This window comes from Myotis myotis, unplaced genomic scaffold (assembly GCF_014108235.1).
Source record: "Myotis myotis isolate mMyoMyo1 unplaced genomic scaffold, mMyoMyo1.p scaffold_m19_p_20, whole genome shotgun sequence".
NCBI lineage: Eukaryota > Metazoa > Chordata > Mammalia > Chiroptera > Vespertilionidae > Myotis > Myotis myotis.
The window spans coordinates 23,504,928-23,529,490 of NW_023416325.1; the positions used below are offsets into that span (position 1 = coordinate 23,504,928).

At 45.9% G+C, this 24,563-nt stretch overlaps 1 protein-coding gene across 1 annotated transcript in view; it reads left to right on the forward strand.

Moving 5' to 3' along the window:
- Positions 1-24,563, forward strand: part of UBASH3B (ubiquitin associated and SH3 domain containing B) — a 141,898-nt gene that overhangs the window by 110,448 nt on the left and 6,887 nt on the right. Inside the window, exons 9-13 of the mRNA XM_036354434.1 lie at positions 585-707; positions 9,618-9,710; positions 10,834-10,978; positions 21,594-21,700; positions 24,181-24,290. Coding sequence (XP_036210327.1) covers positions 585-707; positions 9,618-9,710; positions 10,834-10,978; positions 21,594-21,700; positions 24,181-24,290 — 578 coding nt within the window. The remainder of the gene's footprint in view (positions 1-584; positions 708-9,617; positions 9,711-10,833; positions 10,979-21,593; positions 21,701-24,180; positions 24,291-24,563) is intronic.

Consider the following 24,563-nt stretch of genomic DNA (forward strand, 5'->3'; position numbering starts at 1 on the left):
CATTAAAGGGTCGCGGCGTTAGGAAGGTTGAGAACCACTGATCTAGATGTAGTGCTCGTTTCTGGCTAAGTGGGCTGTAGAAAAGCCTGCAGTGTGTTTCATTCATAGCCCTTCCTTGGTTGTCTTGAGTGTTAGGGGACAGGTAAGTGTTCTTGTCTCCAGCCTGTAAACTGGGACACCAGGGCCAAAGGCAAATGTTATGCCCACGGTCACATGGCCAAGTCAGAGGCAGGAAGGGGCATCCCGATTCCATGGCCGGAGGCCCCCCTCAATTCGCCGACTCACCCTGGTTCCATGTTCCTTGGAGTGGCCTGTTTCGCATGGGGAGGTTTACAGTTCAGGTCAGCCCCTGCTGAAGGGTGTCTGGTGACGACTTTCACTTCTTGTCACCTTTGTCAGCAGAATAGAGGAGTGGATTCCCAGACATTCTCACAAAGGAAAAGTGTCGGCCTTGATATTTTCTAGAAAGCTCCATGTAGTCTCTTTGGCCAAAAAAGGAATGGAAATAGAGAGGCTGTCAGGATCAGCAATGAAAACCCTAAGGAAACAAGAAACTCACGTAGCCCTGTACGGCTTTTTTCTAGGCCGCTACATTCGCACGAACCTGAACATGCCTCAGAGCTTACCTCAGCGGAGCGGCGGCTTCCGGGATTACGAGAAAGATGCTCCAATCACTGTGTTTGGGTGTATGCAAGCAAGACTAGTGGGTGAGTGTCCTGGAGTAATTGCACAGCTGGCTTGGCCACATGTTCAGGATTCTGGTTCCAGTGGGCATGCCAGGACACTTCCTGGGAGATTCTATAACTTTTCTACAGATAGTAAATTTCCTCAAGGAATTTCTTCTTTTTTAAAATATATTTTTATTGATTTCAGAGAGGAAAGGAGAGGGAGAGAGAGATAGAGACGTCAATAATGAGAGAGACTCATTGATCGGCTGCCGCCTGCATGGCCGCCCCCACTGTGGATCGAGCCCACAACCCAGGCTTGTGTCCTTGACCAGAATCAAACCTGGGACCCTTCAGTCTGCTCTATCCACTGAACCTCACCAGCCAGCGCTCCTCAAGGAATTTCTTATGTAACCATTAAATTTAGGACACTGCACTGGCACCGGGCACTTTACCGAAGTGAACAAGGTGTGATTCCTATTGAGGGTGTATGGACCAGTGACGGGCAAGGTCATGCCTGGTGTGGCAGAGAGGCCAGCTGCTAGCACACGGGTGAGGAGCAGGGAGCCTCGGGGGAGGGGGGCTGGAAGCTCAGCGGCCAGCTGTCCTTTGAAGATGCTCAGTTCCTGGCAGAGAGCCTGCCACACGGAGACAGCAGCCTTGTCCGACCCAGTGACCTCACTGTGCTGATGCTCACTCTTTGTGCAAGGCAGTGCCAGGTGCTGAGGACCCAAGCAGGAGTCCCCACCCTCAGGGAAACACCTGTAAGTACATAAATGCCTTGCAATGTAGCACCCAAAAATAAAACGGTGTGCACAGAATTATGGGAGCTCGGGGAGGCGGGGGACCCAAGATGGCAGTGGAGTAGGTGCAAGTTACACTCACCTCCTCCCAGGATCAAACTGGAATCACAACTAAATTGTAGAACAATAAACCTGAATGACCAACTGAAGACAAGTTGAACAGAAGTCTTCTAACCAAGGACTTACAGAAGAAGCCGCACTGACACGGTAGGAAGGGCAGAGACAGGCCAAGGGCTGGCCCTGCTCCCAGAGGGCGGCTATCCCAGCTGCACAGGTCGCCAGGCTCCCCAGCCCAGAGCAGCAGAGCCTGGAAGAGGAGCCCACATAATACCTGGCTGTAAAAATCAGCACGGGTTCTGTCTGCTAAGAAGAGGCAGGAGTCTCCTAAGAAACCCAGGTGCCCTCTTAAAGGGCCAAACACACAAAATATCATTTGCAGCCAGTTACCCTGGGCTCCCACAGAAGAAGGCTTGGAGCAAATATGGAATCATGTGTGGCTGCCAAGAGAGAGCTGAAGGGACAGCTACCAGGGCCCATGTGCTGAGTCCCTCTCCAACACTGCGCACAAATACCATCATTCCTGGATTGATGCTCTCCATAGAGCATCGCCCTGGGAATGCAATAGTCCCACCCTCCCGACTCCCCGTTGCCTGGCCCTACCAAGCTCAGGCCAGCCGAGGCCTCAGTGCACACTCCGTGGACGGCTCTGAGGGTCTGCACAGCTCGGGGGGAGACTGAGGCGTGTGGCTCTATGGCATGGGCCATTTTTCCCTCACACACACCCTGGCACCACCGTTCCTGTGCAGGGCCTCCCTTCACATGGCCAAATCCTGGTTTCTTTGGGCCTGAGGAACTCTGCTGGCCTCACCCTCCATCCCTGAGAATACACCCCCAAAAAGGTCAGCAAGCACACAGCAGGTGGCAGCTAGCTTTGGTGAACCCTCAAACTTTTGCTTCTGGCGCAGCACTAATGTGCACTTGAACCTGTATCAGCCTGATGAGCAGCTCTTGCATTGACCTGTTGACTCACTGAGAACCTACCTCACGCAAATCTCGTATCACCGGAAACTTGTTCAGTTCCTGAGCCTAACAGCAAGCAGCAGGCTAAGGCAGGTGGAGGAAAGTCTTGGGGTGCCTTGGGCCTTTGACTAACCTGTCCGCAGGGCTTGGCAGGAGCCGGCCTTGGGGCACAGCTTTGCTGGTTCCACACTCACCCAGGCACAATAGAGACAACCACAAAACATGGATTGCTTTGCAGCTCCTAACAGGCAGCCCAGGGCCAGTCACAGGCAGCTTCTGACATTGACCTGCACTGGAGACTCTCCCAAGAGGCCCCAGAACCAACACACCCTGCGGGATTCAGACCATGTCAAAGCACGACCCAATTAGCTCCACAAGCCACACACCCAAAGGGAGATCTCAGCAGGCACCAGACCCCATGGAGGCAAATCCCGCTTCAAGTGGTCAGCCTCCACGCAGCAGTTAGCACAGTGTGGTTGGGGTCAGTTCTCACAGGCAGCCACCCTGAGGGTCAACCTCACCCACACAGGGGCCAAAAACAGTAGACTCAACTACAACAGCAGGGCTCACATAATCCACACAAGGGACATTCCTGGACTGAGCCCCATAGAACCTACTACCTAGACTGGGAGACATAGCAGATCTACCCAATACACAGAAACAAATACAGAGAGGCACTCAAAATGGGGAGACAAAGAGGCATACCCCAATTAAAGAACAGGAGAAATCCACAAGGGGAAAAAAATGAATTAGAGACAACCTACCAGAAACAGAGTTCAAAACACTGGTCATAAGGATGCTCAAGGAACTTGGGGGGGAAATGGATTAACTTAATGAGAACTATAACAAGTACATAGTAAGCATAAAAAACATGAAAAAGAACCAGTCAGAAATGAAGAATAAAATATCTGAAATGAAGAAGTGGGGATCTGCTCAGCAATTTCAAAGACAAGGTAGCAGAAAACACCCCAATGAGCGCAGCAAAATCTAAAAGGAATTTTAAAAAATGAGGATAGCTTAAGGGACTCTGGGACAACATGAAGTTTAAATCATCTGCATCATAGGGATACCATCAGGAGAAAGAGACAGCAAGCGATTGAGAACTTCCTTGAAAAATGACTGAAAATTTCCCTCACCTGGTAAAGGAAAAAGACACAAATTCAGGAAGCACAGAGAGTCCCAAACAAGATGAACCTAAAGAGGCCCACACCAAGACACATCATAATTAAAATGCCAAAGGTTGAAGAGATAATTTTAAAAGCAGCAAGAGAAAACGTTAGTTACCTACAAGGAAGCTCTCATGAGACTATGAGCTGATTTCTCAACAGAAAATTTGCACAAAGTATTCGAAGTGATAAAAGCAAGGACCTATATACAACCAAGAGTTCTCTACCTAGCAAGGCTCCCATTTAAAACTGAACAAGAAAAAAAGAGCTTCCCAGACATGAGAAGGTAACAGAGTTCATCACCACCAAACCACTATTACAAGCAATGTTAAAGGGACTTCTTTAAGAAGAAAGAAAAAACAGAGGAACATAAATATCTATCCTATATAATAAAATGGTAATATGCAAGTTGACCCTAAGGGCAGAATGACCAGTTGCTATGCCGTGCACTGACCACCAAGGGGCAGATGCTCAATGTAGAAGCTGCCCCCTGGTGGTCAGTGTGCTCCCACAGGGGGAGATCCATTCAGCCACAAGCCGGGCTGATGCTGCAAGTGCAGCGTCGCTGGCGGGAGTTGGACATCCCCCAAGGGCTCCCCGGCTGCCAGAGGGATGTTTGACTGCCAGCTTAGGCCCAGTCTCCTGTGGAACAGGCCTAAACTGGGAGGTGGACAGCTCCCGAGGGCTCCTGGACTGCGAGAGGGTGCAGGCCAGGCTGAGGGACCGCCCCCCCTCCCTGAGTGCATGAATTTTCATGCACCAGGCCTCTACTATATAATAATAAAAGCGTAATATGCTCATTAGACCAGACATTCTTCCACACGCTCAATGCAGGAGCTGCCCCCTGGTGGTCAGCGTGCTCCCACAGTGGGAGTGCCGCTCAGCTGATTGACCCATCCTGGCAGCCCACCAGCCCAGTGGCAGCCATTTACTCCCTCAGTAGTCCTGCAGGTCCAGTCTCTGGAGAACGGGCCAGGCCCCAACAGACCAGCACCACCAGACTGGCACCGCCGGACTAGTACCGCCAGCATGATCCCAACAGCACCACTGGCCTCCTGGAAGTTGGCCTTGGGCACCATGGCCGCTTCTCCTCCCTAGATGCTCTGCAAGGAAGAAACAATATAAAAGTGGCTGCCAGGTGGCTCCTGACAACTGGCACGAACATCAACGGAATGGATCTGGATCCAGGGCCAGCAAGGGCATCCCACCTACTGCCAGGATGGCCAATCCCCTCCCAGGCCCCGGGCCCCAGCCCCCTCAAGACGGGCACCAGATGCAGGGCTCATGACTGGCTGGCGAGTGCTGCTGCAGCGGTGCAAGCCTCTCCCAATCAAGACTGACTGGGTGTGAGCCCCTGGCAGGCAGGAGCGGCAGGTGGCGTTGGACAGCCGGTTTTGGCCCAATCCCTGTGGGCCATGCCAAGGGACCCCACCAGTGTGCGAGTTCGTGCACTGGGCCTCTAGTGAATAATAAAATGGCAATAAATACATACCTATCAACAATCACTTAAAATGTAAATAGATTTAATGCTTCAATCAAAAGATACAGGGCAGCTGAATGGATAAGAAAACAAGCTATGTATATGCTGTCCATAAGAGACCCACTTCAGACTGAAAATAAATTTGGCAAAATAGCAGGATTCAAAATCAATATTCAGAACTCGGTTTCATTTTTATAAACTAATAATAAACTCTCAGAAAGGAAAACTAAGATAATAATCGCATTTACAATGGCTCATACAAACAAACTACCTAGGAATAAATTTAACCAAGGAGCTGAAAGACTTATACTTAAAATTTTATAAGACTGAGGAAAGAAATTGAAGAAGATATAAGTGGAAGTATATACCATGCTCATGGATAGGAAAATTAACATAATTTAAATGTCCTCGCTACCCAGAGCAATCTATAGATTCAATGCAATTTCTATCAAAATATCAGTGGCATTTTTCCCAGAACTAGAACAAATAACCAAAAAAATTATGTGGAACCACAGAAGACCCCAACCAGCCACAGCAATCTTGAGAAAGAGGAACAAACTTGGAGGTATCACACTACATACTACCAGTCTATAGTAATCAAAACAGCATAGTATTGGCATAAAGACAGACATATATATAGATCAATGAACCACAGAGAATGCAGAACCCAGAAATAAACCCATACCTGTGTGGTCAATTAATATTTGACAAAGGAGGCTAGAACATGCAAATGAGTTAAGACAGTCAATAAGTGGCTTTGGGAAAATTGGACAGATACATAAAAAATAAAATGAAACTAGACCGTCTTCTTACCCCATATGCAAGAATAAACTCAAATGGATTAAAGACTTAAGCCTGGCTACCATAAAAGTTTTAGAAGAACTACCGTAAAGGGAAATATCAGAAAGGGAAACTAAGGAAGTAGAATCTCTGATATTTCTCTTAGCAATATATTTTTCTGATATGTCTCCTTGGGCAAGAGAAGCAAAAGAAAAAAATAAACAAATGGTACTACATCAAACCAAAAAGTTTTCGCACAGCAAAGGAAACCACCAGCAAAACAAAAAGACAACTGCTCTAACCGTTTTTGGCTCAGTGGATAGAGCATCAGCCTGCAGACTGAAGAGTCCCAGGTTCAATTCCAGTCAAGGGTATGTACCTGGGTTGCAGGCACATCCCCAGTGAGGGGTGTGCAGGAGGCAGCTGATCGATGTTTCTCTCTCATCATCAATGTTTCTAACTCTCTATCCCTCTCCCCTCCTCTCTGTAAAAAACCAATAAAATATATTTAAAACAAAACAAACAAACAGACAAACAAAAACACAAAAAGACAACCTACTTAATGGGAAAAGATATTTGCCAGTGATGCATCAGGTAAGGGGTTAATATACCAAAATTTATAAAGAATTCATACAACTCAACACTGAAAAAGAAAACCTGATTAAAAAATGGGCAGAGGATGCCCTGACCTGGTTGTTCAGTTGGTTGGAGTGTTATCCCAGACTCCATAGGGTTGCAGGTTTGATCCCTCGTCTGGTCTTGTATGGGTCGCAACCAATTGATGTTTCTCTCTCACATTGATGTTTCCCTCTTTCTCTCTCTTCCTCTCTCTCTAAAATCAATAAAAACATATCCTCAGGTGAGGATAAAAAAATAAATAATGGCCTGGAACCTGAATAGACACTTCTAAAAAGAGGACATGCAGATGCCCAATAGACATATGAAAAGATGCTCAATGTCACTCATCAGAGAAATGCAAATTAAAGCCAAAATGGCTGTCATCAATAAATCAACAAACAACAAGAGTTGGTGAGGATGTGGAGAAAAGGGAACCCTCATGCACTGTTGGTGGGAATGAGGATTGGTGCAGCCACTATGGAAAACAGTATGAAGTTACCTCAAAAAATTAAAAATGAAACTGCTCTATGACCTAACAATTCCACTTCTGGGCATATATCCAAAAAAAACACACCAAAAAACACCAAAACCCCAAAACACTAATTTAAAAGAATATAAACACCACTGTGTTCATTGCAGCATTATTTACAATAGCCAAGATATGGAAGCAACCCAGCATCCATCAAAGGACAAGTGGCTAAAGAAGAGCTGGTGCATATATAAAATGGAATATGACTCAGCCATAAAGAAAAAAAAGGAATCTCACCATTTGGACCTAGAGGGTATTATGCTAAGTGAAAAAGTCAGTCAGAAAAAGACAAATACAGAACAGGGTAAATGAACAAGCAACATAGAAACAGATTCATAGATACGGAGAGCAGATTGCTAGTTGTCAGGGAAGAGGTAGGCTGAGAGGACTGAGTAGAAAGGTGAAGGATGTGGGGTTAGCCGTGACCAGCATGGCTAGAGAGTGAGTGAGGCCTGAGTAGGGGTGACTGGGGATTGAGAAAAAGAGAGAGACAGACACAGAGACAGTAAGTAAAGCTGGGACCAGGTGGGACGCTGTTCTCCCATAGAGAGACAGTGGCTCAGAGCTAGTGCAGCGCAGTTATTATATACAGCTTGATACCAGGAAGTTTTACTAGAGTTTAAGACAAAGGAAATTATGTGAAATCATGCTCTAAAGCTCAGGCTGCATTCTTCATTCTTGTGGCTTCTCATAATTGTCAGGCCTGGCTGGACCCAGATAATTGCATCTGCCTCGGCGCCTGAGTGAACCAGATAATGGCACCCACCCCCTGGTGCCCGAGCTAAAGGCCAGGACTGACAACATGCCTGCCTTTGGCGAGGTATGTTTCCAGGACACGGCGCTGCCGTCGCTGCTGGATTCAGCTGACAGCCTTTGCTCAGGCGCTCTCCCAGGCACTCTCTACCGGAGGGATTAAGAAGTACAAATTGGTAGTTACAGAGCAGTTGTGAGGATGTGAAGTACTGCACAGGGAATACGGTCAATAATCTATAAAAAAGCCTAAGTGACCATCCGATCGGTCGCTATGATGCGAAGTGACCACCAGGGGGCAGGCACTCAACACAGGAACTGCCAAGCTGCGGTGACTTGGCAGCGGTGGTTCTCGGGTGACGCATCGGAACCAGAGAGGAAGGAGTCCGATTCCAGGGTGCATCACCCAAGAACCGCCCTCTTGCACTCCAGGACCCCTTGGGGGATGTCAGAGAGCTGGATTTGGCCCGATCCCCACAGGCCAGGCTGAGGGACCCCACTTTCCAGAGGGGCCCCGCTCACTCCGCAGATGCCCTTTGAGCCCCATGTCTCCCCAGGTGCGGCTGGCCGGAGAGGGACTGCGGGAGGTTGGCTCCAGGGCATGCCCAGCCCTCTCGCCCAGTCCTGCCCTGCTGGCCACCTTCTATTTAATCTCCTTTCAATGTGCACGTGTCTGTGCACTGGGCCTCTAGTATTGTAATAACTGTGCATGGTGCTGGGTGGGTACAGGAAATGTCAGGAGGGGCGTCTTGCAAATATGACTGTAACCACTGTGCTGTACACCTGAAACTAATACAAAATAACACTGAATGGAAACTGTCCTTGAAAAACAAAATTTAAAAAGACTACATTGATTTCAACCTTCTAATCAAAAGGAAAAGAATTATGAGGGCAGAAAGGGGGGAAGAGAGGTAAGCTGCGATCTGAGTCAAAGCCAGCTGGATAGAGAAGGAGAAGGAGGGAGGGAAGGGCATCCCCGGGGGAAGAGCACAGGAAGTCAGAGACACGAGCAGCAGCACGGAGTGTGGGGGGATGGGCTGTCTGGGTTCTGGAGCGTAGATTGTGGGCAGGGCAGCAGAGGAGGGGGCTGGATGACGAATAAAGACCAGTCCGGGGAAGACCTTGCCCACGGTGAGGGGGTTTGGACTTTATCCAGTGGAGGGAAGCAGCGGGTTCCAGGAGACAGTGTTGAAGTATTGGGTGTTGAGATTTACCTCCAGTGTCCAAGAATATGGCCAAGAATATCTTTAGCATAAAATTAAATCAAGACCCGATTTTGAGAATATAAACCCTCCTACTTTTAAGACAAACTTGAAATCAGAGCATTATCATGCTTCTAGATCTTCTAGATCAGGGGTCCTCAAACTTTTTAAACTTTTTCACTGTCCCTCAGACCGTTGGAGGGCCGGACTATACTTTAAAAAAAAACTATGAACAAATTCCTATGCACACTGCACATATCTTATTTTGAAGTAAAAAAAACAAAACGGGAACAAATACAATATTTGTATTTGCATGTGGCCTGCAGGCCGTAGTTTGAGGACCCCTGTCCTAGATGGATACTTTGTCACTTGGTAGCACAAGAGAGAAGGAAAGAAAAAGACGAAAAGGAGTCTTTTGGCTTCTTTGCCTAGAAATAAATCTCTCTCTAGCAAAGGATTTGTTGGAAACAAACAAAATAAAAAGGCAGAAACTGCTGGCTGAAAGTAATCCCTCCCAGAAAAGGCGAGGTCAGCAGGCCCCCTGCCCCTTGCCCACTTGGAGGCCGAGTCCATCAGATTGATTCTCCTTTGGTTTTCTTTGCAGGCGAAGCCTTATTGGAAAGTAATACCACAATTGACCATGTCTATTGCTCCCCATCCCTGCGCTGCGTTCAGACTGCACACAACATCTTGAAAGGTAAGGCTTGGTAAAGGTCAACCAGTCCATCCCTCTGTCTCCAGGCAGATTCCCAGACTCATGGGATATTAGCCACGTCAAAGCTTCAAATCTGGAATTTTTAGCGATGATTCTTTTGGAAGATGTCTCTATAAAAGTCCCTAAGCCATATGCTGCCAGCATAAAGTGTGATGAAAGGATGTATACAAGTAATTTTTTTGAAAATGCTTTTCTTGGGTGCACGGCAGGCATGTAAAGTATTGTCGTCTGGCAGTTGCTTAGAGCCTGCAGTGCTCTGAACAGGCCACTCCCCCACGGAGCTATTCCGCCTGCTCCTGCAAACCTCAGGCATCTGGCTTCTTCACTGGCACGTGAAAGCACCATTGCTATGCAGGTGCTCAGCGTTCACCCTGAAATCCTAGGAGCTTGAGTTCCCGGGATCGCCATTCTCATTTCACTGGAAAGAAAACTAGAAGAAACCACGTGGGGCTGTTTACTTACACCAAACAAAGGAACGCGCCAGAAATAGCTGCACCTACAAGTAATTTACACTGTATTAGACTCCTACTCATTAGTCTTAAGTAAACCACACTTGGCTTAAGGCGATATAAAGAGAGTTAATAGGGGCCAGTTCCCACTCTGAGGGTAATTACACAGCAATAAAACACGAACTTGTGTGCTGGCATTGTAAATATTCAACATTGGATACTCTGATAGAGAAAGTGAATTTACGTGATATTCAAATAAAGTGAAAGCTACTGTAGGCTAGTGGATGCTAAGAGAATCTCTGAAGTTTCTTCATAAGACAGTCTGGGCACTTACTTATGAAAATGAATCGCAGTCACAGAACTGTGTAAGTTATGGGGATAATGACGTGTTTTTTTTCTAAACCACACGCCACTTCAAACTAGCGTACGTCCATTCTGGTGGCGAGGCCCAGTATTCAACTCATACATTTGTAACTCCAAAAACTAAACACCCGGTCCAAACCCCCATGCTTCCACTTTATTTTGCTCTATGATAGTATCTGGTTGAAAAGAGAATGGAAGGCTGACCAGAATTTTTATAACAATTTGTCCTCCCTTTGCTTTTTCTCTGAGAGAATAGTGGCATTTCCTTCACCTTCATTTTATTTTGCCTCAAGGTTTACAACAAGAAAATCACTTGAAGATCCGTGTGGAGCCTGGCTTATTTGAGTGGACAAAATGGGTCGCTGGGAACACATTACCTGCCTGGATACCTCCGTCAGAGCTGGCAGCAGCCAACCTGAGTGTTGATACAACCTACAGGTAACCCCGACGCTGCTGCTTCCTGAGCCCAACGTGCAAGTCCTTTCTACAGCAGCCGGCTCCTTAGGGAGATGAAGGACCGGACAGAGCCCACGGGCAGTGGTCCACGTTGCTGGCGGCCAGGCTGTGATATCAAACACCCAAACTGGAAGAAGCCAGAACCCTCCTGTATTTAGCTTCCTTTAGATTATATCCCCCATGCACAGTGGATTTTCCTGACTGTGTTCTACCTCTTTCAGGAAATAATAAAACCACTTTGTGCCCCAGGGCCAGGCACCAGCCAATGAGGAGACAGTTCCAGAAGCTTGTTGGGAGATAAGGGAAGTGACCATGTCTTAAATTGTCATATTTAATTTTTCAAAACATTTTTTATTGATTTGAGAGAGAGGAAGAGAAACATCGATGTGAGAAAAACATCGATCAGTTGCCTCCCGCAAACACCCTGACCAGGAATAGAACCCGCCACCTTTTGGTGTGCCAGACAACCAACTGGGCCACACCGGCCAGGGCTCAAAGCGTTTTTAATTCTCTTTATCATTTATTATTGCCATCATCCCAGAATATAGACAGGCCACTTTTATATATAAGAGAATGCAGTGGCTTTGCCTAAAGTTGTATGTCTAGTGGACACGTATCAGTAATAATCACAACAACTAGCCTTTATTGATCATTCTCTGCATGGGAAGGACTGTGTAAGCTCCTTTACAGTCTTCTTGTCCTCAGGCCTTGGCTTTTCTACATTTAACCCAGTGGTTCTCAACCTTCTGGCCCTTTAAATACAGTTCCTCATGTTGTGACCCAACCATAAAATTATTTTTGTTGCTACTTCATAACTTTAATGTTGCTACTGTTATGAATCGTAATGTAAATATCTGATATGCAGGATGGTCTTAGGCGACCCCTGTGAAAGGGTCATTCGACCGCCAAAGGGGTTGCTACCCACAGGTTGAGAACCGCTGATTTAACCAGACTGTGCTGAGGTTAAAAAGAAGTGTTTGTACATTGATCACAAGTGAATAACCCAGATGTAAACAATTCAGAATTAACCAATAATGGTATAGTTACATTAACTCTCAGAAATTCACTCAGACATTTGCAAAATGTCTTTGAGGAAGGACACATACATAGTCACAACTGTTATGGTGGGAAATTAAGTTCATATTTCTTAGGGCAGAATTTAGAACAAGTGACCAATATAAGCAGAGATTTCTTCCCTGTGATATCCTTTGACCTTGCATTTCGAATACCTACCCAAACCACAAAGTAAGCCATATGAGTTTCTGGCTAAGGTAGGATAAAACATCTTTTTTCCCCATGCTCATGTTCCTGCTCTGCAAATAAGATATCATAGAACCCCATAAATAATTAATGTGCCTACTTCTTGCTTAGAGGAATTCGCATTCCTTAAAAATCAAATCAAATCGCCGAAACCGGTTTGGCTCAGTGGATGGAGCATCGGCCTGCGGACTGAAGGGTCCCAGGTTCGATTCCGGTCAAGGGCATGTGCCTTGGTTGCGGGCATATCCCCAGTGGGAGATGTGCAGGAGGCAGCTGATCGATGTTTCTCTCTCATCGATGTTTCTAACTCTCTATCTCTCTCCCTTCCTCTCTGTAAAAAATCAATAAAATATATTTAAAAAAAAATAGAAAAAAAAATCAAATCAAATCAATCAGATCCCTTACTAATATCCTTCACATTTTGTCCTGTCCACACTATGGCCACTGGTTTTTTATTCTTTGAGGAAAACAGCAACAAGCTGTTGTCTCATGCCAACAGTCATCATCTTTCTGGCCCGGAAGGAGGGTGAATTGCTGCCAACGTTGGTAAAACGATTTCCCCGCTCACCACCCAGCGCCTCTCAGGTCCACTTAGGTCACCTCTGTTCTCAGCTTTCCCCTTAAGTGAGTCCTGCAGTTCTTCCCAAGCTGCTTTACCGATATCGCCGGGATCACTCTATCTGCGAGCCTGAATGCATGCAGACACCCCCAGGCACACAGACCTCACATCCCATTAGTAGTACAAGTCGAATGATGAACGCCAGGAACCCGGGAGTCAGAACAGGGTCTCTATTCCAGATTTTCTCTTCCTCTACAGAAAAGGAAAATTCAATCATTTTGTGTTTAAGAGGGGAAAAAGGTTCAGCCTCTAATTTTATAAATCAAGTGTGAAAGTCAATAATTTATCACATGCTTTAGCATGTGAGAGTTACCACCTCGGGTTAAATTTTCTCTGAAATTAGTTATGCAAAGGATTGGGCCTTTAGAAGCAAGCAGTGGTACAGGTGATTGAAGAAACATAGTGATAGGCAAGGACTGACAGGGTGTTATAGGTAAAGCAGGCACTGTTTGAAGAGCCCTGTCACCTTAGAGCAGGATGAGGCAGGGCTGGGAGGCAGGTTAAGGGAAACTAACCAGGCTGGCGACTGATCTCCCAGTCACATCACCTCCAGGCAGCAGACCTCACCTGGGCGTGGGGGCAGAAAGCATCTCGTCTTAGGGAGCTGGACGCAGAGGAGCAAGGCAGACAAGATATATACAACAGTTGGATGGAGCTTCAAAATAAGGTCTTGACTGGGTGTGTTAGGAAATAGTGGGGGTGGGGGGGAGCCATGGATCCAGAGTGTTATAGGGGCGATGACTCAAACTTTGTTGTGGGGCTCAAGGCAGAAGCCTCGCCCAAGCAAGGTGAGGAGGCGAGCTTTCATGGAGAGAATCATGCTCCAGGGATGGTGCCTGAGCACCCAAAGCTCCGGGTTCCAGTTCTAGTTGGTGGTTGGCGGCCACCTGACACTGAGTATATGTGTCCTGAAGGTGTGGCTAGAGCATGGCACATGCTGCTGACAGGGTGGGAAATCTTTGACTCTGTCCCATGCCCATCAGGACTGGTGGCTCCAACATGGAGGCCCTTCATAGGTTCGACTTCAGGTCAAGAAATGCCAAAGGCAAGAGCTGGCCAGGAGGAACTGGATCCCAGCAGCCACTTGCTCTTTACTTACAATGTGGTTTCACTCTTTACATGACTGTCTGGACCGTACAAAGAGGCCTTTTCTCCTGGGGGAAGGGAAGTACAAGACCAGGACTGGATGAGCGGTTGGGGTGGTGAGAAAGTTTGCTCCAGAGCAGTGAGGTGCACCCTAATGAGTGGTCACCATGTCTCTCCCCAGCCCTCAGGGTGTTTTGAGATTCAGAGGCTATTTCCTAGAAGTATGAGGTCAGGTTCTTTCAAATGGAACAACAGTGTTTCTCTCTGGACAGTAAACCCAAGTGCACAGAGGAGCAGCCTTGAGGAGGACACCATCAAAAATTTACATGGTCCAGAGTGGTGGACAAGTTCTCAGGCTTTGATCTCAGGCCCCCGTTCAAATCTAAGCTCTGAAGAGTTGCTAATGGCATAAACATAGGCAAGTCATCTGCAGCCTTTCTGAGGCTCAAAAAATAGAACTAAAGATTAGTATTCCTGATGAATATAGATTTAAAAATTCTGAACAAAATATTAACAAACCAAATTCAACAGCATATTAAAAGAATCCTACATCACCACCAAGTGAGATTTATCCCTGTGAGGCAAGGGTGGTTCAGAACACAAGCTCAATTAACATGATACACAGACACCCCTTTAGTTGGGTAAAAGATAAGTGTGATTTTATCATCTCAATAGATTCAGGGGGGAAAATTAGACAAAATACACCATCTTTTCATGATAAAAATGCTCAACAAATTTGGTATAAAAGAAACGTAACAGTATAAAGGCCACATATGACAAGCCCACAGCTGACATCAGACCCAATGGTGAGAGGTTGAAAGCTTTTTTTCCAATATTAAGAACAAGATAAGGATGCCAACTTTCCCCACTATGATTATAATACTGGAAGTCCTAGCCAGAGAAATCAGGCAAGAAAAAGAAATAAAAGTCATCCCAATTGAAAAGGAAGAAGAAAAGTTGTCTCTGTTAGAAAATGATAGGATATATTGAAAATCCTAGAGATCCTCATAAAGCTGTCAGAACCAATCAACAAATTCAGGAAAGTTGCAGGATACAAAATCAACTTACAGAAATCAATTTTTTTATACACTAACAGACACATCTGAAAATAAAATAAAATAGGCCCATCACAATAGCATCAACAATATAATACTTAGGAATTAATTTAACCAATGAGGTAAAATATCTGTACACTGGAAACGGCAAGACTTTGATGAAAGAAACTGAAGACACAAATATACCCCATGCTCATCAATTGAAAGAGTTAATCTTGTTAAACTCTCCATACCACCCAAAGGCATCTATAGATTAAATGCAATCCCTATCAAAATTCCAATGATGTTTTTCACACAAATACTGTATAGAGAGAGCCCTAAAGATTTCATCACAAAAAAAAATCCTAAAATGCATATGGAATCACAAAAGGAGCATCACACTTCTGATTTCAAAGTATACTACAAAGGTATCCTAATAAAAACAGTATACTACTGGCATAAAAACAGACACATAACCCCATGGGACAGACCTCAAAGCCCAGATAGGGAGAGATAGGTTTTTATTAATTCTTGCTGGCTGCAAGCCACTCTGCTGATGTAAGGGTCCCGTCCGTCCTTTGTTCCTCCTAGCACAGTGGTTCTCAACCTTCCTGATGCTGCGACCCTTTAATACAGTTCCTCATGTTGTGGTGACCCCCAACCATGAAATTATTTTCGTTGCTACTTCATAACTGTAATGTTGCTACTGTTATGAATTGTAATGTAAATATCTGATATGCAGGATGTATTTTCATTGTTACAAATTGAACATAATTAAAGCATAGTGATTAATCACAAAAACAATATATAATTATGTATGTGTTTTCTGATGGTCTTAGCCAACCCCTGTGAAAGGGTCATTTGACCCCCAAAGGGGTCGCGACCCACAGGTTGAGAACCACTGGTCTAGGGCCAGTAGGGGGACCATTTTAGGGATATGAGAGATCTGCGCGGTTCAGAAGCACTATGACGTAAACAGATGTGACCTGAAGAGAAATGCTGTACATTGCCCTGGAGCCAGAGGTCTGTAATGAGCTCGAACATACCTTGTGCTGTTTGGATGGAGAGTCTGTGCCAGGCAGGGGTGTGCTGTCACTAACAATCTACAGGAATGTGGAAGCCTGGGTATATAATTTATTAGTCCTTTGGCTGATATGTGAGAGGGGCCATTTTTCTCAGGAACGCTAGTGGGAGCGTAGGTTATTCTAGAGGCAAGGTGTTTGGTTTTTTTTGTTTGTTTGTGGGTTGTTTTTTTTCCAGTCCTGCCTCTTGCTATGCATCTGGAGCTTTCTGCTCTGGTGAGTGTTTATATATGTATCTGGCCTATTATCCTTGCTCTGGGGGTCAGAGGGACGATGAGGGCTGGGCACAAAAGGAGGTTGTGATGGTGTTTAGGGGTGGTATTTTCTGAGTACAAGTGGGGCTTGTAACCTGGTGGAGACAAACTGTTTTAGACATTTTAGTATTACTGGGGTAAAAGTTAGAACAGTAAGAGTTATGACAAATGGTCTGGTGGAAGGAAAGAGACATTAGTTTGGAGGGTTGTAGTCTAATATACCAAAATGAGTTTTATTCTTAAATTATTTATTTTTAAGTATCCTTGGTTTAGGGAAGATAGGATTTACTAGGTGGCTGTGGACTGCTGTTTTATTATTTCAGTTTTTCTATTCTGCTTGTCCTGACTTACTGGTTTATGTTATTTATATAATTTTTAAATATTCTTCCCTACAAACCTTTTATAATTTTCATAACCATTTTTATAATTTTAATTCACTTTCTTTTTTTCTTTAAAAATGCATGTCCATGCCTTCTATTATTAAAACCATACAATTTTTAAATCTTAATTTTCCAATGATAATTAAAAGTAAGCAGCCAGCATTTCTTAGGTTGACATTTATGAACATTCTCACTTTTAAGAAATATATCTTTAACAAAGCACTAGACACTATATTAACAATTCTAAATTTACTTTGTAGATTTTCTGTAATAAAAGCTAAAATCTGGTGAATTTAAAACTTGTTGGAATATTTAGATGTCTAGCAATGTTTCAAAGTTTTAGAGTTGCCAAAGACTTTGGAAATTATGTATAGGCAAATGAGGCTGGAGAAAAGGCAGGGTGAGAAGGGAGTAGGCCCAGCAGTCTGTTCCCAAGCCTCTCGCTGCTTGGATTTAAAACTGTCACATTTTTCCTTAGAGATAACATGCTAAGGTTTGGGTGATAATGAGTTCAGCTTCTGATAATAGCCAGACTGTTAAGGAAGCATTTGTAGTTTTGTAGTAAAGAAGGTTGTTCTTTGGAAAAAGGGGTGTGTGTGAGAAGGCGCTGAGGTCGGAGAAGTTTTCAGAGTTAAAGGGGTGAGAATGCTGGCCTAGGGATCTAAAGGCTCAGTGAGGAGTCCCTTGGCCGTGTCAGGCTATGGAGGAGCTTTGTAAGAAAACTGAAGTTGGGAACTCAGAGGCGAGAGTACATAGCGGAGCCGAGAAAGGAGAGTATTTCTTGTTTAGAGGAGGGGAGAGTGATGGAGGAGATAAGGCAATCTAAGGAGTGGCATGGCTTTGTGGGTGAGTGAAACTGAAGTTGGTGAATGTTGTTTGGGACAACTGGGCTTTATGAGGGGCTGCCTATACCATTCAGGTTGGGCAAGAAGAGAGGATAAGCGGTTATTTAGTAAGATGTAGTGTAGAGGTGAGGTGGCTACTGACTGTGAGACTAATTTGTCAACCCCCATAATAGAGACTGAGGAGGAGGACAAGGGTCCCAGGGAATTCGGGGAGGGCAGAATAAGTGGCCCCAGTGTTGATTAAAAAGGAGATTGGCTTACCTGCCACCACAATCATTACCCGAGGCTCTGCCCTGGTGATGTAAGTCTGTGGGGCCCTGTCAGGGCAGCTTCAGTCTTTGGTGGCCAATCCCAGGAGGTCTGGGAGCTCCAAACCAGATCCAGAGGGCGGCCGTGCTGAGATCCGACCTGGAGGGGCCAGACTGCAGCCTGATCTCCAGTGGCCTTCCCTCCGCACCTTGGGCCCGGCCCAGGCGGGGGTCTCAGGTTTGGGCAGGACTTGGCCTGTGTCCTCTCTTGTTGCATTTGAAGCAGGGCCCAGAGGAAGCTTAGCTCCTGACTTACCTGCAGTTGGAGGACCGGCACTTCTTTTGGGGTCATGAGAGCCGTGGCTAGGAGCTGAAAGGCCTTCATCTGGGCTTCAGCCTTGGCCTGGTCTCATCTTTGTTTTGGGGTTTGGGTCTCCTTGTCTCTATTATTAAAGACCTTAAAGGTCATGTTTAAAAGGTCTCATTGGGGGGTTTGTCCCCCCTGGGCTTGTAGGGTCAAGATTGATGTATTTTTCTATGGCCTGTGTAAGGCGAGAGAGGAAGACTGCAGATTTTCATGTCTTTCCTGGGTGACCTCTGCTAATCCTATATAATAAAAGGCCAGACCATAAGTGTAATGACTGGAATGACCGCTCAACCAGTCGCTATGATGTGGGGGGCAGGCGAGGGGAACCAGCTGGCTTGCAGCCGTGGCGGTGGGGCGGACGAGGGCCTGTGAGGGGAACCCGGTAGCTGGCTTGCAGTGGCAGGCGGGACGAGGTCCTGCAAGGGGAACCAGCTGGCTGGCGGTGGCAGTGGTGGCCAGGGACTGGTGAGCCGGCGGAAAATGGCCCTGATCGCAGGCTAGGCCTAGGGACCCTAACCACTGGGCCTCTAGTTTTTTAAATAATTAACTGCTTTGTGGGCTGCTTTCTCAGTCCTTCTTGGCAGAGAACCATGTGGTCTTGAGACCTGCCACCTTCCTGCCCTTCCTGATAGATTTACAGTGGGCCCCTGTCAGGGACAGCATCCGCTCTGACTGGGAGGGCAGGGGCCTGCCGGTGGAGGGTATGCGCATGGCTGTGGGCATGAAGCCAGATTTGGTGCTGGCGATTTCCTGAAAGGGGCACTTTAAGGCTGGTGCCGAGTGGGGGAGGAAGAGAGCCAAAAACCCCTCTGGAGAGGGTGTGAGGCCGGGTGGTGGGATCCGCTGGGCAGGGTGGCGGGCTCTCAGGCTGCTGAGACAGAGGAGCCATAGGCTGGGGGGCGGGGGATGGTGGCGAGATCAAACGTAGTGAAGGAGGAGGAGGATTTGAGATCCTCTGGCTTAGAGTGAAGAAGGAAACTCTGTGAGGGAGAGCAGCTGCGACGGAGAGAAGGACGTGTCCTGAGTATGAAAAAAGCCTGGGTGTACAGCAGTGGTTCTCAACCTTCCTGATGCCGCGACCCTTTAACACAGCTCCTCATGTGGTGGTGACCCCCAATTCATTGTTACAGATTGAACATAATTAAAGCACAGTGATTAATCACAAAAACAATATGTAATTATATATGTGTTTTCCGATGGTCTTAGGTGACCCCTGTGAAAGGGTCGTTAGACCCCCAAAGGGGTCGCGACCCACAGGCTGAGAACCTCTGATGTACAGGATCTCAGACCGCTTACCCTGCCTGTGGCCCAACTCCTTACAGCAGAGTATGACTTGGCCTTAAAATAAAAAGCATGAAATCTTACCATTTGTGACATCATGGATGGATGCAGAGAGTATTATGTTAAGTAAAGTAAGCCAGTCAGAAAAAGACAGATACCACGTAATTTCACCTACATGTGAGATCTGAAGAACAGAATAAATGAACAAACAAAACTGAAACAGACTCATGGACACAGAGACCATGATGGTTGCCAGAGGGGAGATGGAATTGGGGCCTGGGTGAGAGGTGAAGGGATCAGGAAGTACAAATTGGTATTTACAGAGCAGCCCTGGGGTATAAGACAGCACAGGGAATATAGTCAACAACACGTCATAGCTTCGTACGGTGCCAGGAGGGTCCAGGAAATATTGGGCGGCCACTTTGTAAAATATGTGATTGTCTAACCACTACGCTGTCCACCTGAAACTCATACAAAATAATACTGTAAATGTAAACTGTCATTGAAAAATGAAATTTAGGTTTAAAAATGACGGGATGACCGAATAGGTATTTTTTCAAAGAAGACATACAAATGGCCCACAGTACATGACAAGATGCTGAACATCACTCATCAATGAAATGAAAATCAAAGCCACAATGAGTTGTCACCTCACACCCATTCCAATGCTTATCATCAGAATGCAAAAGCTACCTGCCCTTGGCAAGAATGTGAAGGAAAGGGAACCTTTTATAGGGTGGTACCTGGGTTGGCCTATGGACAGCAGAATGGAGATTTCTGAAGAAATTGAAAATAGGCTATGGTATGGCCCAACAATCCTCCTCTGGTTTGTAGCCAAAGGAAAGGAAAACAGGATCTCAGAGACATCTAAACACATCACTTATGTGGAATCTACAAAAACCAAACTCAGAGAATCAGACACTAGAGCGGTGGTTTCCAGGCCTGGGGGGAAACGGGAGATGTTGGTCAAAGGGTACAAACTCCCAGTTACAAGATAAATATGTTCGGGGATCTAATGTATATAACTGTAATGTGCTTATAGTTAATAATAATTACCATGCACTTTAAAGCTGCTAAGAGAGTACATCTTAATTATTCCATCTACGAAAACAGAAATGGTAGTTATGTTACATGATGGATATGTTGGATAGGGCTACGGTGCTAATCATTTTGCAATACATGTGTATTACATCACCATGTCATACACCAAACATTACACCGTGCTATATGTCAGTTATATCCCAAGAAAGCTGGAACAACATGTTAAGAAATAAAACCTATCCTTGCGGGTTATTGTTTGTAAGGCTACTAAAAAGGGGCGTAGGAAATCTCTGGTGCTCTGAATAGGTAATGAGATCTAACCTCCACTTTGCTTCCTCTTGGCTGTGTGACCTGGGACTGATAGTCAATAAAACTGGCCAAGCTGCTTATTAATCCCTAGAGGCCCAGTGCACAAAAATCTGTGCACTGGCGGGGGTAAGGGGTGCCCCTCAGCCCGACCTGTGCCCTCTCACAGTCTGGGACTCCTCGGGATATGACCACCTGTTGGCTTAGGCCCGCTCCCTGGGTGGCAGATGGCAGGCCCTATCCCTCGGTGCCTGCCCCGCCTCCCCAGGTCGCCCACGGCAGGCCTGAACCCGCAGTGGGGCAGGCGGCGGATGGCACTGCCTTGCCGCCCCGGGCACCCCGGGTCGCCCATGGCAGGCCTGATCCCACTGTGGGGCGGGCGGTGGATGGCACCAGCCACGCCCCACCTGCAGTATGCAAATTTAACGGCCATCTTTGTTGGGTTAATTTGCATACTCTTCTGATTGGCTGATGGGTGTAGCGAAGGTATGATCAATTAGCATCTTTGTCTTTTATTAGTGTAGATTTACCAGTAACAGCTGAAGCCTGCACTGACTGCTTCATTTCTGAGCTGGTCACTCTGACACTGTGCACCCAGGGCCTTTATTTCTGTGCATCGTGTACATTTCAACCCCATGTCTAAGAGGGGATACTCTACCTCCTTCCCTTCTAGGAACGGGTAAAAAGAATTATGGGAATTTTAGAAGGGTCTTGAAATAAAAGTTAAGAGTAATATCAATTGCTTTGTCTTAGGATCAAAATGTTTTATTGCCTTTGTTCATTTTCTATTACAGACCTCACATTCCAGTCAGCAAATTAGTGGTTTCAGAATCCTATGACACTTACATCAGTAGAAGTTTCCAAGTAACAAAAGAAATAATAAGTGAATGTAAAAGTAAAGGTAAGTGGTGTTATTTTGGATTCCATATTTAAATATGTGACCATTTCTCCATCATGGTTAATAGGCTAGTCAAGATGTTTTAACTTGCTTAATAAATTTTTCCAGACTCTTGTGTATGCTTTCATGTTAAATTTGCAACATTCCCTTGAATACCTGGAATGGTAGGCATTCCATGGGAATACACCAGACTCAGTTTTGATATGAAGTAACTTAGATGTTTCTTGCATTCTGTGAAGGAGATTCCCCAGCAGTTTCTAGAAGTTCTTTAGCATACCATTGTTTTTCCTATAATTTGACGCAGGTGGGTGAACACCCCCACACAAATATCCCTATGCAAATGCACATCCCATCACTGCTGCCCCCAACCAAGGAGTGTTCTGTTAGACCAGGGTTGGGCAAACTTTTTGACTCGAGGGCCACAATGGGTTCTTAAACTGGACCGGAGGGCCGGAACAAAAGCATGGATGGAGTGTTTGTGTGAACTAATATAAATTCAAAGTAAACATCATTACATAAAAGGGTACGGTCTTTTTTTTAGTTTTATTCATTTCAAACGGGCAGGATCCGGCCCGCGGGCCGTAGTTTGCCCACAGCTGTGTTAGACTCAAGTCTGTTTGCTATTGAATTATATAAACACTGAACTCAAACATTTAATGATATGTAGAAGTCTTCACTATAAAATGTCTAGTAAAAATAAGGGAGGTTACAGAAGAGTATATACATTCTCATCGCTTTTTTCAAGTTAAAATATGAATCTTTATAGAGCAAAGACTGGCATTATATATACCAAAATGTTAACAATGGAAATCCCTGCTCCACAGTATTATGAGTGATTCCCCCTTTCAGTCATTGCTCACTTCATTACCACTCCGAGATCCTACTAGAAAGAGACCCAACATGTTCTCAACCAGAAGGTCTCAGTGCGGCAACGTGGAAAATACACTCACAGTATTTAATGAAACCATTGGCGGGCGGGGGGGCGGGGGCGAGTGGGAGAGTGCTGTAATGCTCGGAACAGAGCACACTGTAGACAAAGAACAGGTTTGTATCTTGATCGTGGTGGTGTTTACAAAAGGTTGCATGTGATGGAACTGGATCAACCTGGTGAAACGTAAGTGAGTGATGTGCACCGGTATGCATTTCCTGATTGTGACAGCTTAGCAGTTAGGCAAGAAGCTGCCAGTGGAGGGTGCCTGGGACTTCCCTGGCCCGTGTGTGTGTACATCTATGTGTAGCATATATAGTTTATATACATACCACGCAATCTGTAAATATATGTTGGTGTGCATATACTTACTTATGTATAACATGATGTCTATGGCATGTAAAGTTGACCCTTGAGTAACACAGGGTTAAGGGTGCCAGCCTCTATGCAGCTGGGAATCCACATATAACTCATACAAAATAATAGTGTTAATGTAAACTGTAATTGACTCTCCCAAAGCTCTACTGTTGACTGGAAGCCTATTGAACCATTAGTTGACACATATTTTGTTTGTTTATGTATTAACTAGAGGCCTGGTGCACAAAATCCGTGCACAGAGGGGTGTGTGTCCCTCAGCCCAGCCTGCACCCTCTCCAATCTGGGACCCCTCGAGGGATGTCCGACTGCCCATTTAGGCCCGATCCTAGTGGGCAGTCAGACATCCCTCTCACAATCCAGGACTGCTGGCTCCCAACCCGTCACCTGCCTGCCTGCCTGATTGCCCCTAACTGCTTCTGTCTGCCAGCCTGATCACCCCCTAACCACTCCCCTGCCAGCCTGATCGACATCTAACTGCTACCTTGCCAGCCCGATTGCCCCCAACTGCCCTCCCTTGCTAGCCCAGTCCCCCCTAACTGCCCTCCCCTGCCAGCCTGGTTGTCCCTAACTGCCCTCCCCTGCCAGCCTGGTAGCCCCCAATTGCCCTCTTGTGCAGGCCTGGTCAGTCCTAACTGCCCTCCTTGCAGGCCCGGTTGCCCCCAACTGCCCTCCCCTGCTGGCCTGATCGCCCACAACTGCCTTCCCCTGCAGGCCATCTTGTGTCCACATGGGGGTGGCCATCTTGTGTGTTGGAGTGATGGTCAATTTGCATATTACTCTTTTATTAGATAGGATACTATTCTTACAATAATGTGAGCTACAAAAACAAATGTTATTAAGAACATCATAAGAGAAAATGCATTTACAGCAACTAATGAAAAAATCTGCACATAGTGGATCCACACATTCAAACCCATGTTGTTCAAAGGTCAACAGTGATTTGATGGTGCATGTAAACTACATTTGTAACCTCCTATGAATCTATAGTTATTTTATGATTAAATTGTTAAAAATGATATTAGGCTGCCTTCACAATACTAAGTATTTCCGAAATATTGTTTGGCCAAGTTGTCTCCTTGAGAATGTCTGCCCCTGCCCAGGTTTGGCTTCCGGTGTTTACAAAGTTTGCATGTGTCTTGATAGAAATGGTCTTCCCAGTTCTTGCTTTCCCCCCCAGGAAATAACATCTTGATTGTGGCCCATGCATCTTCCCTCGAAGCATGTACCTGCCAACTTCAGGGCCTGTCACCTCAGAACTCCAAGGACTTCGTACAAATGGTCCGAAAGGTAAGGTAATCCATGCTTGCATTTCAGGGCCCTGTGGCCCCAGCGATTTTAGAACCATTCAATGACTGCTGGCAGCTGAGTGTTCTGAACTGGGAAGATGCATTTATTGACTCTATCACCAAGATTACTGAGTGGTGGTAACCTGTGTAAGGTACTTTATTAGGTCTTGTATAAGAGAAAAAGAACTGCTTGACCTAGTTCTAGTTTCTGAGCTAAAATTTAGGAAGTAGCTAAACAATCTAAGCACATTGTCTGGCGTCCCCTGAGGGGCTG